Source organism: Gymnoscopelus microlampas (assembly GCF_963454915.1).
Source record: "Gymnoscopelus microlampas genome assembly, chromosome: 1".
NCBI lineage: Eukaryota > Metazoa > Chordata > Actinopteri > Myctophiformes > Myctophidae > Gymnoscopelus > Gymnoscopelus microlampas.
This window is the reverse complement of record NC_139962.1, coordinates 56,247,328-56,263,669: the sequence shown is the minus strand read 5'-3', so window position 1 is coordinate 56,263,669 and position 16,342 is coordinate 56,247,328. Positions and strand designations below refer to the sequence as shown.

The 16,342-nt window shown below is 42.0% G+C and overlaps 1 protein-coding gene across 3 annotated transcripts in view; it reads right to left on the bottom strand.

Annotated features, from left to right (window-relative positions):
* Nucleotides 1-221: 221 nt before the first annotated feature.
* The window catches only part of lrrc28 (leucine rich repeat containing 28), a 29,508-nt gene continuing 13,387 nt past the window's right edge, over nucleotides 222-16,342 (bottom strand). For all 3 annotated transcript variants that reach the window (XM_084080472.1, XM_084080473.1, XM_084080474.1), the window contains exons 8-11: nucleotides 13,567-13,669; nucleotides 13,077-13,252; nucleotides 5,668-5,827; nucleotides 222-4,005 (exon numbers count right to left, since the gene is read on the bottom strand). In XM_084080472.1, the coding sequence (XP_083936598.1) occupies nucleotides 3,936-4,005; nucleotides 5,668-5,827; nucleotides 13,077-13,252; nucleotides 13,567-13,669 (509 nt within the window). In that variant the 3' untranslated portion in view covers nucleotides 222-3,935. The remainder of the gene's footprint in view (nucleotides 4,006-5,667; nucleotides 5,828-13,076; nucleotides 13,253-13,566; nucleotides 13,670-16,342) is intronic.

The following is a 16,342-nucleotide window of genomic DNA, read 5'->3' as shown; positions in this document are numbered from 1 at the left end:
AAGGGGATATAAAGCACAAAAAACAAAGTGTCTAATCCATAGTTTAAGTGTTCAAAATACAGCGTACAGAGTAAAATAAAGGCTGACAGAGTTAAACATCAGTGAATGTTTATTACCAAAAGCAAAGACATTCTTAATGAAAACCAAAACACTCACAAATTAGTGTTGAACAACAAAGCCCTAACGGACATACTGTACATGTACTGTACACATACTGTACATGTACTTAGGCCTTAGCTTGTGCATCGAACATTTTTGGAAAATTTTCAATAACTTTGATTTTTTAAATTCTCCTCTTCTAGGGGTCCCTGGCACAAAACCTTCTCAGGTGGAGGTCCGAGGCCAAATACATATCAATTTGGGGGTCCTTAAAGCAGTCCGTAAAGCAGTGCTGGGCGATAATGGACAAAATCAATTATCACAATATTCTTCACCAAATACCTCAAAATCGACATTGTGACGATAATATCATATCGTGGCAATAATATCGATTTTCTTTTACATTTTTTGACAATTCTTAAAAAGTATTATGAAATAAGGCTTACGCAAATAAAACCCAAAATAAACACTTATTTTCTTTTGTCTAGATATCGATATTATATCGATATTACCCACCCCAAACTAAGGACAATATATATACCCAAAATGCGGTTGATTTAAAGTCAAACTAGACGCACTGGTTCCGAAACGTTTTAGCTCAAGACCCAAAAGGGAAATTTGATGTCTCCCTGGGACCCAAACAAGTGAAAATATATTATCATCATCACTACTTCCACTACTTTATTTTTTTTCTAATTCACAGAATTTCCTTGATTTCTTCATTTATTTATGAAATTCTTCTAAAAAAAGAATTAGCTTTTTTTTTTGGTGAAAATTTTAGACAATGTTTTGAAATAATAATTACAAACAAATGACTTGTGTGACCCATACAAATTGGTCCGCGACCGACTATTTGGGAAACGGCGTGTTCGTTCTTCATTTTGTTCCGTCATAATGTCTGTGTTGGTGAACAAACAGATTAGAGCTGCACATGGCTGTAATACTGATAAACATGTCATCAAATCATTTAAAGTGACAGTACTGTTCACACGCTGTAGTGTGACATGAACCCCTTGTTAGAAAAGTTACAAATCGTTGCTGTCGGGGCAGAAACCTCTTATCTCAATATTCTAACGTTTTGTGTTTTTCTCATTCACTGCCAAAAAAGAAAAAGGCCAAAAAGCCCAGACCGCAAGGATTTTGCGATTTTCTTACCTTTTCAAGTAGTCACAGAATATTTATCTCCAGTACGATCGATCCCCTGATGGTTGCTAATCACGGAGGGTTTCACTGTGCTTCTGTGAAAGAAAATATCATCGCGATTCCCGTTCGCTTGTTATCCCCAGTTGAAAATAGCATGTTTCGCTCAAAAATACACAGTAAAACACAGGAGCAGAGATTCAGAATATTTCCCTAATATTTTAAACCGGGAAGTGAATGGAGCAGTACATCTTTGGATCGCGTTATCTCCTGGTTCTGTGTGAAAAACGGAGAGGAAAAAAAAAGAGACGTCATTGGAGGTGTGGGCTTACAAAAAACGTCAAAAGACGTCATTGGCAGGGAATGAGCTAACACCCTACTTGATCATACTACAGCATCAAAAGTAACAGATCTGGCAAGCTCGAAACGCGTGGATCTGCTACTTTTGATGCTTTTGAATTTGAATCCTGAAACGTTTTGGAGATACGGTTTCCACCTGACATTGACATGATGTTGCCGACATAGATCCCCTATTTACACGTGACATTAAAATGTGTGTCTCGTATCCAGATCGTGTCTTCATAACATATCTGACCTGGTTTACATTTTCACCTGCTGGTGTCAATCAGAGATCATAGAAACCTAGATACCTCATTGGCCGCTGGCTGCAGTTCATTGGAGCGACCTGAATCCGCGGGGCGCCATATTCGGGAAGACACGCTGCCACTCAAAGTGACTACTTGGCCAATCACAGCGCGTCTTTTCCCGGGACTTGTCAGAATGTAGTTGCATAAACAATATCCTGTATTTTTATACAACTAGATTCTGCTAAGTCCCGGAAAAGACGCGCTGTGATTGGCCAGTCACTTTGCTAGGCAGTTTGCCTTCCCAAAAATTGCGCCCTCAGATACAGACGCCCCAGAGTCGGAGGAGGCGTCTACCTTCATATGTCTACGGTATGGTGTCAATAGGCTCTATGCACAGCAGCCATATTGGAAAGAAATTGGGCCTCTTAGTTAGCCTACTTCCTTCACATGTGTTACCAATGATACTAATACTACTAAGGCTCGGTTCCATTCTGGTCAAACAGAGTCAGGGTGCTGATATTGTACATGTTTAGGGTTACTGGAAACACTCTGCTACACCAGTGGGTCTCGGCCCCCTTTTCCCACCGGGGGTTGAACCGGTTCCGTTCTTGTTTGTTGAACCGGTTCAGAGTGTTTTGAGTGTGGAAACTCAAGCAGAGTTCGTGGCCGGTTCTGTGAATGCACTACGGTTCCAAGAATCTAGAACGGAACCAGCTCTAGAACTTGAAATTACACTGTGCTACACTAAATGGAACAGAGCCTTAATTAGTGGTAAGACCTGTGAAGGAAGTAAGGAAGAGGCCCAATATGTCTGCTGTGTATTAATAGAGCCTATTGACATTGTAGTCAGAATGAGATCAAATGCGCATCAAAAACGCATGTACTGTAAAATGCACCCCAAAGCTCACTGTATACTGCTAATGTACTTTAATGCAACACACACACACACACTCAGAGTTATACAAAATGGATACATTAGGGTTTTTACTGTGACACGTTAATGTCATGTCTAAAGGGGTCCATGATGATAACCTGCCAGTAATGTGAGATCTGTTATTGCCACTGTCCCTATAAGACCACATTATACCCCTTGTCTTTGTTCAGTGTGTTGGAACGTGAATGAACTTAACTAGTTAGGGTGGCAGGAGTTAAAGTCAACTGGCTTAATCCGGGAAAGCAACTGTCATTTTAGATTTCTTTGGTTGTTCAAAAATAGCGGATTTACAAGCTCCTAGCGCTTGTGGATCTGCTATTTTTGAAAAATTATGAAAATGTGTGCAAATCTTTGAATACATATATTTTTAAAAGCAAACATTTGTAACTCAAATCTTTTCTTCTGGGGTGGGGGTCCCTGGAACAAAATATTTTGAGATGGGGGTCCGCTACATACATTCTTTTTTGTAATTGTAATATTTTTTCTCAAAAAGTTTGAGAACCACTGATATTATAGCTATTATAGTTTTTTTTTTAACTGTTAGGATTTAGAAGACATTTGCAGGACCCCGCAGAAGCAAAGATTTGAGTAAAAAACAGAAGCGCTTTAAAATATACATATATTTGAAGATTTGCACAAATATTTAAAAAAATAGCAGATCTACAAGCTCATGAGCTTGTAGATCTGAGCTTGTAGATCACATCCCACTGGTTGAGAAACACCGGTCTGGGGAAAAAAAAACTACATTACCTTCCAAGATTCCTTCGAGCAAGGCACTTGACCTCTACTTTTTTATTTTTTCCAGTGGAGCTGCTCTGTGGCCAACCGGAAGCAAGAATGTGGTAGAAGTTTAAAGCAGGGTGCTGCACTCTGTCCACTTACCCCTCGATAAATAAAGGTTAAAAAACAAACAAAAACATCCACTTATTAGTGGCTCCAAGTCCCGTCCAATCCGGCTCCACAGTCCCAACGGTATACTGGAACCAAGAACCACTAAAGATCTAACTGCTCTCAGAACCTGCAGGACGCCCCGACAAGCCTTCATCTGTCAGGGTTCTTCTGGAGAACAGGTCAGGACAGAGGGGAGAGGAGGAGCTAGGGGAGAAGATGAGGATGAGGAGCGGTCAGGAACAGAGGAAGGTGGTGCAGGAGGAGGAGCTGAGAAGAAGGCCATGTCATCCTTGGAGGTCAAAGGTCCGTAGGCAGTGACTGGAGCAGCAGTAGGCCACAAAGTTCACAGTGTTCCTGCGCGAGAGAGAGAGAGAGAGAGAGAGAGAGAGAGTGTGTGAGGTTTTGTAGGTTTGTGTGTCATGGCAGTGTTCAGAACGCTGCTGCTTAAGTCCTCACTAGGGGGGGCCGTGTCCGGGCAGAACACGGCAAGGCGCTCGCCTAAAAAATGCCTCCAAACGCCAGAGTTGAAAATAATTCAGCTCTCAGCAAGCAGATGAAAACGCCACACAGGCCTGCTTTCTGTTCCCAGAATCATAGTCAGACAATTAAACTCTGTTTCGTCTATTTAGATATTTGATATTCATTTTATCAGACACGCCCCCTTCCTATACAAACCCATTATAACTTCAATCTCCATTTTTAAAATGTTAGATTCATCAAAAACACCCATCCTTGGTTCTGATGATTCACCCTGCCCTCCTAATACGCGAGGGGGCCGTGTTTTGTTTGATTACTTTTTTCATTTATTTTATTTTATTTTTTTATTGTATTTATTTTTTTTTAATTTTCAAAAAAATATATTAAAAATAAATGAAAAAAGTTATCGAATAAGAACAGCTGAATGGACCTCAAAGCTCACAATGAGGTTGGAGGTCAAAAGGGGGTGGCGCCTGGAGTCAGCAAAACCAGCTAACTCCACTTTGGTAGAGTTAGCTGGTTTAGCATAAAGTTTGAGGATCTTATGGAGTTAGCTGGTTTTGTCAGAAGCGCTTTTTAATATTTTTCATTGGTTCAATATTGTTTTAATCAACACACAGACGTAAAGGGTGTTCAATAGCACTGATTTCTGGAAAGAAATTGCAAAAGCGGAAACATTTAGTTAGCTGGTTTCTGCCGGACAGCAACGATATGCAATGTGGCCCTCTGGAGTGAGTGTGGAAATATAGTGGCCCTCTCCATCATCAAAGTTGCATCACCCCTGCTCTACATAGAACAGTGAGGCAGAATAATGCCACAACAGCGCCACCCTGAACAGGCTGTGTGGAAGAGGCTTGTGAAACCTTGCTCCCATCCGGCGGGGGTTTATGAGTTTAACCACTTGAACCCTAGCGTCCTTATTCTGGGCAGGTCATAATAGGTGAACATTCAGCCAAAATAGCTGATCTACAAGCTCACAACCAGTGTTGACTCACAACCATTTTGTCGACTAAAACTATGACAAAAGATGTTCATCGACTACCTTTTTTCACTGACGAAAACTAGATAAAAACGAAATAAAAACGAAGCTATGATGACTGAAACTAGACTAAATATATTGGAAATTTCGTCAACAAATAAAAATTAGACTAAAATGTTAAGGAGGGACGAGTGGAGAAGAGATCCAGTAGAACTAAAACAAGTCATTTTAAGTTTGGTTGGACTCGGGTGTTGCGCTCTGAAAATAGCTGATCTACAAGCTCACAACACTGTAGATCTGCTATTTTCAGCATGCAATTGTAAAATCAGCCATTGCGACGCCATCAAGGCACCGCCAAAATACATTTTAGCCGACTACATCAACTGCAAACATTAAAACATTTCAGATGAAAATATGACTAAAACTAAATGGAATTGTATTCAAAAACTGAATAAAAATTGCTGTCAAAATCAACAATGCCTCACAACGCCCCCCCCCCAGAATAGGGACGATGCTGGGGTATTGCCCGTTTTGGCTGGCCCTTTGTGCTTGTTCCTCACCTACGATGCACGCCCGCCAGCGCGGTCTCCCTCAGGGGGAAGAGCTTTGGGTAGACGATGGTGAACATGGCCTGGCTGCAGCGGTGGCAGTGCCCCAGGGGGCACAGCAACAGGTCCAACAGGCTCTTGGGCATCATGCAGGGAGGCAGCAGGTTCAGCCCTGATGAACACAAACGGTTTACAGTTTTGGTTAACAGTTTAGCCATTTAGCAGACGCTCTTAACCCACTCGGACACATCTCCGTCATTTTTATTCGATTGATTTGGCCAATCAAAAATAGCAGACATACAAGCTCATAGCGCGGCACCGAGTGCCGCACTATGAGCTTGTAGATCTGCTATTTTTAAAAAATCTTGAAATTTTGTGCAAATCTTTGAATATATATATATTTTTAAGCAAAACTGTAACTGAAATCTTTGCTTCAGGGGGTGGGGGTGGGGGGGGTCCCTGGAACAAAATATTTTACAAATGTTTGCTTTAAAAATATATATATTTAAAGATTTGTGCAAATTTTCACGATTTTTCAAAAAATAGCAGATCTACAAGCTCATAGCTTGTAGATCTGCTATTTTTTGAATAGCCAAAGAAATCTAAAATGACACGAGATGCGTTCCCCGAATTGAGTGAGTTAATCCAGAGCGATTTAAGCAAGGTAAACACAAGGTAATACTGTACATCAAATGAATAGAAATAGTAATCTAGGATCATAGGTAAGGTAATCCAAGAACCTATCATCAGTCTAAACAGTATAATATCAAAACATTTATAATCTGTACATTGAAACCATACAAATATAGGATGAAAGGTCAACAAATAAACCTGGTATCTGTCTACATAAAATGCTATCTAACATTACATTTAACCTTTGCATATAAGCCTGCAAGGTCATCAAGGCTAGGTCGAGTGCTACAAGTCTTCAGACTGCAGCAGAGGATTGGGAGCGAGTCTGCGGTTCTAACAGCGATGGGGCGTTCGCTCCACAGTTTGGGACGCCAGAAGGGAGAAGAGTCTGAGACGTGGTTAAATGGAAAGACACACACAATGACACGATTGTCCCAACATTCAATACGGTGGCCATTTTGATGGTCGACGCATTGGTCAATGAAGTGCTTTTCCGCGAACAGCCGTGACTATGTCCAGCCATGTCATGTTCTTAAATTAGCCCTTTGTGTGTGTGTGTGTGTGTGTGTGTGTGTGTGCGCGCACACACGCGTGCTTGTGATTTAATTACTGCAAAGAGACAGACAACAGACAGTTAACAAGAATTCCTGTGGTCTGAACCAGTGAGTCTTCTCATGTCTTCACCAGCAGATGTTACAGCCTGCACTCCTCTCTAACGTCGGAGTGGAAAGCTTATTATGTAAAAAAAAAAACGTCAGCAAATGGAGAAAAGAACCAATTAACCTTGTTCCGATAAAAGGATCCAATGTAGTTATTTTGTCACAAGCTCTTGTTGATACTTTTCATTGGTTCAATATGTATGAAACCCACAGACACACTTAAAGGACAACTTTAGTTTTTTACAACCAAGGTTTATATTTTAGCTTGTAATTAAAGTAAATAAAAGATGAGTGTTATTTTTTTTTCATGTACTGCTTTCTACAGTTTTGGCAATTTTTGCGATATTTTTTACAGTGGGCGGGGGCATTCTGTCCGGTGGCTAAATATGCCTTTTTTACACAATAAAAAAGGTCCTGTGGTCTTTGATGGCCAAATGTGAGTTATTGGGGGCTAGAAGAGCTACTGTACATAATAATAAAGAAAACACCGGGTTATTGTGTAAAAAAAGACATATTTAGCCACCGGACAGAATGCCCCCGCCCACTGTAAAAAAGATCGCGAAAATTGCTAAAACTATAGAAAGCAGTACATTTAAAAATTTTAACACTCATATTTTATTTACTTTAATTACAATCTAAAACATAAACCTTGGTTGTAAAAAACTAAAGTTGTCCTTTAAACCACTTTCACTTCTAAAAATGTTAAAAAGTGGCAAGAATACAAAGTCACTCACTCGCAAGCTACTACTGCTGGGTAATCCACTGTCTGTACAGACTGCATTTGAATGAACAATATGAAAGAAACTGAATGACGATACTGAAGATATTCTTATAATCCATGTCGTTTTAAACGGAATCTTTCTCTGTTCCATTTTCCCATAACCCCTTAACTGTTTAACTGCCAGAGTATAGTGTAATAGTGTTACGCTACTGCCAGCGAAAATCACATCACGTCCTGCGAAGTGACGTGATTACATTTTTTACATTATTATTAATTTCATCATGCGTCTCGCTAGCCAATCACAGCGCGTCTGCGAAGTTTGAAGTTAATTTCATCATGTGTCTCGCTAGCCAATCACAGCACGTCCTGCAGGTGTGATTTTTTTTTTAGTCTATGGGCGTGTTTTCCACAGCATGGCGTCACAGCGAAAGACAAATTTTCACGACGAAAAGAAAAACTTTCACCACGGATGGGTCCTAAACCCTCTTATAGGAGCAGTTGCACCGCTCAAAAAATACACAGGAGCCGAGATAGAGCATTTTTAAGCAATAAGTTAACCAGGGAGTGAATGGAGCAGCACATCTTTGGATGGCGTTATCTCTGGTTCTGAGTGAAAAAAATAAAAAAAAAGAAAATAAGCAAAGATTTGAGTTACAAATGTAAAACTATATATTTATATTCAGGGGCGCCCGCTGGCCTAGCGTTCCAGGCGCATATCACATGCTGGTAATCCAGCTTGACAGCATGTCATTCCGCATGTCATGTCATTCCTATCAATAAAGGCAGAAAAGGCCCCCAAAAATATATTTAAAAAAGAAAATACATATATATATATTTAAAGATTTTCACAAATGTTCACGATTTTTCCAAAAATAGCAGATCTACTCAAGCTCATAGATCTGCTATTTTTGAATAGCCCAAAGAAATCTAATTGATTGAATGGGTTAAATAGTCACGTCTAACTTCCCCTGCCTGTACTGTCCATTTTGACAACCAACCTGAGAGATTGTATTAAAGTGTATTGTATCAAAGTGTATTGTATTAAAGTGTATTGTATTAAAGTGTACTCTTGGCAGAGGCCAGGCGATATAGAACAGACAGACAGACAGATGGTGGGGAGGAAGGCAGGGATGTTGTCCAACTCCTGAGTGCTTCCAGTCAGTCAGTCAGTCAGTGGGTGGTGAGTCAGGCCAGTGGTTAGAAGGTCTACAGGAGTTCATCATACTGGCTTCAGCTGAGGAACACATCACTGGCATTTATGTGTGTTTGTGCGTATGTGGAGAATATTATATTAGGAAAATATTGTACTTTTACTTACCACTACAATTATTTGAAAACTTTAGTTACTAGTTATTTTGTAGATTTTGATTATAATTACAAAACATACATGAACCACTTCAGCCCTATACATTTCAGCCATTTGAAAATAGCCGATCTACAAGCTCACAATGCGTCGCGATTGCATTGTGAGCTTGTAGATCGGTGTATTTATTTACACCTGAATGTGTGTAGTATGTGTTTATGAGTGAGCAAATTGGCACTGTTGGTTTGTAATGTAACTCTGGGGGGGTCCGTGGCCAAATACATAGCATTATGGGGGTCCTTGACATGGAAAACAGCTAGAGGAGGTAACCAGTTTTACATACTTAGGAAGCATAATCGCGGTGGACGGAGGAACGGATGAGGATGTCAGTGCTAGAATAGGCAAAGCCAGGACCACATTCAACATATTAAATAAAATCTGGAAAGCAAAAGACATTTCACGCAAGACCAAACTGCAAATCTTCAACTCAAACGTCAAATCCACCCTACTCTACAGTTCAGAAACCTGGAAGATAACAACCACCATACTCAACAAAATACAGACATTCCTCAACCGCTGCCTCCGACGCCTCCTAGGAATATACTGGCCCAACACCATCTCCAATGTCAACCTGTGGGACCTCACTAGACAGGACACAATAGGAACACAAATCGGGAGGAGGAAATGGAATTGGATAGGGCACACACTGCGAAGACAAAATAAATCAATTACAAAACAGGCGCTAACATGGAACCCGCAAGGCAAGAGGAAGAGAGGAAGGCCTAGAGCCACCTGGAGAAGAACCACAGAGCAGGAGATGAAGGCGCAAGGGCTGTCATGGCAACAACTGGAGCGGAGGGCACAAGACCGAAGGGGATGGAGGAGTTTCATCAATGGCCTATGTTCCTCAGGGAATTTAAAGGCCTAAGTAAGTAAGTAAGTGACATGGAAAACACGCAAAAGATCTTTTGCGGACACCCATCTCAAAATGTTTAGTTCCAGGGACGCCCCAGAAGCAAAGCTTTGAGTTACAAATGTTCGCTTAAAAACATAAATATTCAAAGATTTGCACACAAGATTTTTCAAACATAGCAGATCTACAAGCTCATAGCGCGGCACTCTGTGCTCTGTGCATTTGTAGAATCGGCCTTGGGTCTTAATGGGTTAAAACGAAACCAGAATATTGCGGCATATTCATTTTCCATTCATTTGTTGGGTATATGCATGGCGTGTGCACATACATTTTTCACCACTGTATCTGTGCGTATGCATGCACATAGCTGTACAGTTGGCCTTTGTATGACATGTGTTGTAATACAAATAAAAGGCCTGACCTGGCTTTGACTTGAAAGCCAACAGTAACATCAAAGACCTGCCCTGGTTTCTCCATCCAGTTAGTGAGTCATTCATTGCTGTGGTCTCCAGTCTTTAAGCACTTTTTCACAAAGTCCTGCTGTCTCTGTGTTGAGTGAGTGAGTGAGTGTGAGTGAGTGAGTGACAGAGAGGGAGTAAGAGAAAGCATCTGAGTGTGTGTGCGTGCGTGCGTGCGTGCGTGCGTGCGTGCGTGCGTGCGCGTTAGGATTAGACATTTAGAGGTTAGGTTTAGGGGATTGGAATGAGAGAATAAAACTTATTCCAACCTCTTTTTTTTAAAACATATTTAGACATAGTTGTGTGCCAGTGTCGTGCACCGAATAATAGCCGATCCACAAGCTTGCAGCACGTTGTGAGCTTGTACATCTGCTATTATTCGGACAGTTAAAAATGCCCCAAAAATTGTACCAAAGGCGTTCATAAAATCGTCGTCCTAAAACTTTGTGTGTGTGTCTGTGCGTGCGTGCGTACGTGCGTATGCCTCCATCCTGTTCACTGGGCATTTGTCTCTCTAATAGCAGGTGTTCTTGTGTATCAGTTCTGCATTTAACGGCTGCAGAAACCTCACTGGTTCAATCCCTTACCGCAGTGGTTCTCAACATCGGTCGGGATTTGGGAGGGGTCCTCAGATGACAGTAAAGTGACAATTTAAGTACTTTTAAGACCTTTTTAATACCTAAACAAAGCAAAACTACACTAAAACATTGTCAAATATTTGCAAAATTGTCAAATAATATAAGAGGCAAAACATTTGAAAATAGCCGATCTACAAGCTCACAATGCCTCGCAACAGATCTGCTATTTTCACAACATTTATCTGGGGTGTCCCCAGTTCAAATATGATTATTTTGGGCGGGGTCACGGTCTGAAAAGGTTGAGAACCACTGCCCTACCGCAGCCACATCGGCGGTCAAAACTCAAAATGCACTTGAACACTTTAGTCTGCGCTTCGCTGTGCATGAAACCTGCTCTACTACAACAACAACACAAAAGAAAAAAAAAGGTTGACTTTGAGTCGAGCTGAAAGGTAGATCAAAGGGTTCTGGAAGAAGATATGAACCGTTCTTGTTTCCTCATCCAATGAATGACTCATCGCTGGTGGATGAGTCTTAAGCAATTTGCCAGAAACGTAGTGTGTTTTGCTGTTTAGACGGCTGACACCTCATTACGTACCAGTTACATCTACCATCTGTTCCACAGGCCCTGCTGTCTGTGCTGTGTGTGTGTGTGCGCGTGTGTGCGTGTGTGTGTGTGTGTGTGTGTGTGTGTGTGTGTGTGTGTGTGTGTGCGTGTGTGTGTGTGCGTGCGTGAGTGTGTGCGCGTGTGCGTGTGTGTGTGTGGGGCAGGTTGTGTATGCATGCTCTTACTGTCTGTGTGAGTGTGGCAGGTTGTGTATGCGTACTCTGACGGTCTGCGCTGTGCTGTGTGTGTGTGTGTGTGTGTGTGTGTGTGTGTGTGTGTGTGTGTGTGTGTGTGTGTGTGTGTGTGTGTGTGTGTGTGTGTGTGTGTGTGTGTGTGTGTGTGTGCGTGCATGCGTGCGTGGCGGTGTCGCGTGTATGCTGTCGAAGTCAGTCGGTTATCATTGAAAACACATTTTCAAGTTGCTGTCCAATTTTTTTGGATACCCAAATATTCAGATAAATTAAAACTGTAAATGAAAAACATCCCGTCTGAAGACGAGATAATCTCCACTTTTTTTTTCTCCTTCAATAGTGTGTGGTTGTCACATAATCTCAAGGCACCCGTTTGAAATCCACTGCCATCGATTAGTGGCTCTCAAACATTCCCATGTCAAGGACCCTCAAATTGACATGTACAGCATAAAGCCGCGGACCCCCTAGTTGAAAACAATTGATGCTAGGGACCCCCCATAAGAGAAGATCTTAGTTGATAGATTAGATTAAATACAGATTTCTACAGCTTTCTATGCTGTACGTTGGGAGACAGAACCCCATGATATGAACCGTTGTTCTCATTACAGTACATTCTCTCATTGGATTGGATCTTCTCGCTGCTGACATTACAGTGAAATTAACCACTTTCAAATAGTGACGTGTTGTGAGCTTGAAGATCAGCCTTTTTTTCTCAACATTTTTTAGTGGTTTTTAAGTGGTTAAACAGTTAAACCTAAGTGGTTAAACTATTCCGACCTCACTGGGGACCCTCTGGAATCCACTCAAGGACCCCTGGGAGACAGAACCCCATGTTGAGAACCAGTACCATAGATCAGTGGTTCTCAAACTATGGCAATTATTTTGGGGGGTCCCCAGATGATTAGCTTAATGTGCAACATTGTTTTCTCACTCAACAGTAAACAAACCAACATAAAGTAGAAGTGCATACAGGGTATCTGCACATTTATAAAGTGACAATTTAAGGACTTTTAATACCTTGTTAGTACCTCTAAAATGCTTAAATAAATACAAAATGAAGACCATGACTGCGTCAAAAGTAATCAACAAACTACTATAACAAATGGTCAAATATTCGCCAAATTGTCAATTATTACCTAAGGAAAAAAAATAAAAATAACCGATCTACATGCTCATACATGCTTGTGAGCTTGTAGATCGGTTATTTTCACAATATTTATCTGTGGTACAGAGTCGAACTCCTACAATTCCAAGTGCTTGTCAGGGTGGGGGGTCCCCAGTTCAAATGTGATTATTTTGGGGGGGTCGCGGCCTGAAAAAGGTCGAGAACCAGTGCCATAGATGATAGTGTGTGTTACCATTGGGGTTGTTTTGGTATGAGCAGTGCAGTGTCCTCATGGCCAGCTCCTCCAGTGGGACCACGCGGTCCGACTCCGACCCGATGGCCTTGACCTCGCTGGGCAGCGGTACGGCCACCTCCCCCAGGAACAGACACAGAGCATGGCCGGTCGACGCCTGCGGCGACAGACCACACCTATACACAAACACACACACACACACACACACAAACACACACACCACAGCAGTGTTAATTTCATCCACTAAAAGTATGACGAAAACTTTTCGTTAACTACTTTTTTTCACTGACGAAAAATAAATAAAAATTTTGTTCCATGACAACAATTACTGCTGGTAATATCTCAAACATGAATTTTGAAGTTATTATGTCCTTTGTTATGTGTTATACAGTATGTTTATTAATTGCCTGTGTGCTTCAACAAATCAATTCAATCAAACGAGACTGAAAGAGTAACTATACAAATTGCATACAAATGATATGATATTTACCCGCTGCAGCCGATGACCTTGTTGTACAGGTAGGAGGGAAGGCCTTTCAGATGGACGTTGTTGTCAACAAACACAAACTGCAGCTCTCTGGAACGTCCCAGGTCTGAAAGACGCACGCACGCACGCACGCACGCACACACACACACACACACACACACACACACACACACACACACACACACACACACACACACACACACACACACACACACACACACACACACACACACACACACACACACACACACACACACACACACACACACACACACACACACACACAGGTTAGTATTACAATACTGAAATGGTGTGTAAGAAATGTCAACAACCTCTTCTGTTTAAGGAAGCTAGCCAAATTTCAGGTGGATAAGTCATTGATTTTATTCTACAGAGCTTTCATAGTCTGTTATTTCATTTGCTGGTATGGAAACCTTGGCGTTAGAGAGAAAAATGCCCTTATTAAATATTTGTGTGATAGGAACTTATATTAACCACTTGAGCCCTAGCATCCTTATTTGGAGGAGATCTTGTAAATCTGCTATTTTCAGCAAAGAGGTTTGGTGTAGAGGGAAAAAAGAGCAGACCAAGTAGAGAGTAAAAGGTAAGGCAATTGTAGTTAAAAGTACAGTATTTGCCTCTGAGATGTAGTGGAGTAGAAGTAAAATAATTAAATATTGGAAATACTCCAAGTAGAACATTTCCTCAAAATTGTTTGCAGGTGTAAAACAGTACACGTGCAAAAGCTCCATTGTTTTTGAGAGAAGAGAAAGGACAGGAGAAGAAAAGGGCGCAAGGGGAAGAGAGGGAGAGAGATCAATAAAAACAAACAAATGATCCTACGTATTCATAGTACCATATATCCGGTGCGGTAAGTAGGCCTACCTGAGTGCGTGAGCAATGAGCATAGCAGCAGATATCTACTGTATATATGCTATGGACTTGTTCTGTCCTCTGACTAAACTCTGCAGGAAAGCCCCCGTAGCCATTATCAACTGATAGTGAGAGAGAGAAAGCCTTTGAAGATGGTTCAATGATGGCAGGGGCTGCGACGTGCACGAGCACACACACACACACACACACACACACACACACACACACACACACACACACACACACACACATATGACTCCTCTAACCCTCACGTTACGGTACTACCCGCTCCCCATAGCCCTTATTAACATGATAGGTTCCTTATGCTTCTAGGTAGGTGTGCTGTACAGCATATCCTCTCCGTCGGGTGGAAACCTCATATGTCCGTAGCTGCTGCTTTTCAGGATTCAAATAATCGAAAGCAGCAGATCTACAAGCTGGAAACGCGGCGCGATCTGCTACTTTTGCTGCTTTTTGTGTGACGCTGTGGTGTGATCAAGTAGGAGCGTTAATTCACAAAAAAAACACAAAAAGGTTAGAATACTGAGATAAGAGGTTTCTGCCCGACAACAACGATATGCTTCATGTCCTCAGGCCTCCCTCTGAGCCCCTCTCAGCATGGGGGTCTCCTGGCACCTGCTACGTCACCACGGTAACCACCTCACCGCCCACGCCTCTCACTTCCACAGCACCCCCATCCCCCTCAGGACGCACGTGCACAGGCACACACGCAGGCGCGCGCGCGCGCGCGCGCGCACACGCACACAGACACACACACACACACACACACACACACACACACACACACACACACACACACACACACACACACACACACACACACAGTAATTATCTAGTTGGTTTTATTACTGCCTTACAAAGACACACAAGAACTATGTTTCTCTGAGTTTTAACCACATGAACCCTAGCGCCCCTATTCTCACAATAGGCAAACTTTCTGTGAAAATAGCGATCTTCAAACTGACAACGAAGGGGGGGTCCCAAACATGTTTTTTTGAGGGGGTCCCCAACCCATTCATTCAGGCTACTGAGCCTTGGTTTGTAAAGAAAAAACACTCAATAACTTTGATTTGAATAACATGCATGATTAACAACAGAACGTAACAACGAGAATCGCGATCCTGCTTGTAATTTAGATTCACGTGTGACACTTGTTCATCGTGACACATCATAATCAAATGGGTCGCTCCTTTTCAGCTTGACCTACATTATCATTTTAAATCAATTAAAGTGAAGTTGTATGATTCCTGCCTGCATTCAGTCAGTGCAGCAGGCTGTCTGCCACAAGCATATGGAATTTTAGGCATTCGATTTTGTTTTACTCGGTTCCACAGATAAATATTGTGAAAATAGCCGAACTACAAGCTTGTCCATCGGCTATTCTCACAATTTGGTATTAAAAAGGTCTTAAAAAGTAATTAAATTGTAACTTTAGAAATGTGCAGATACCCTGTATGTATACACTTATACTGTATGTTGGTTTGTTTACTGTTGAGTGAGAAAATAATGTTGCACATTACCAAAAGCTAATCTTCTGGGGAGTGGGGACCCCCCAAAAATCCTTTGGGGACCCCCCTGGGAGTCCCGACCCCCAGTTAGGGGACAGTGACATCCAGTGCGTTCACTCCATCCAGCCAACCACCAGTCAAACTGCATCGATACGTCCACCAATCTAACTGACAGCTTCACTGCTACTCTACTGCTATTGATGAGTGACCAGCAGCGACACCGTTGACCTATGACCTTTGACCTACAGTACATGGGGTGGGGGGGATGGGGGCCTAGAGGTTAGAGAAGCAGGCTTGTGACCTAGAGAGCACCATTAGTCTCCATTACCAGAACAGTGGGCGCACAGGGTTAGCCTGGTAAACCCTCCCTCCGGAGG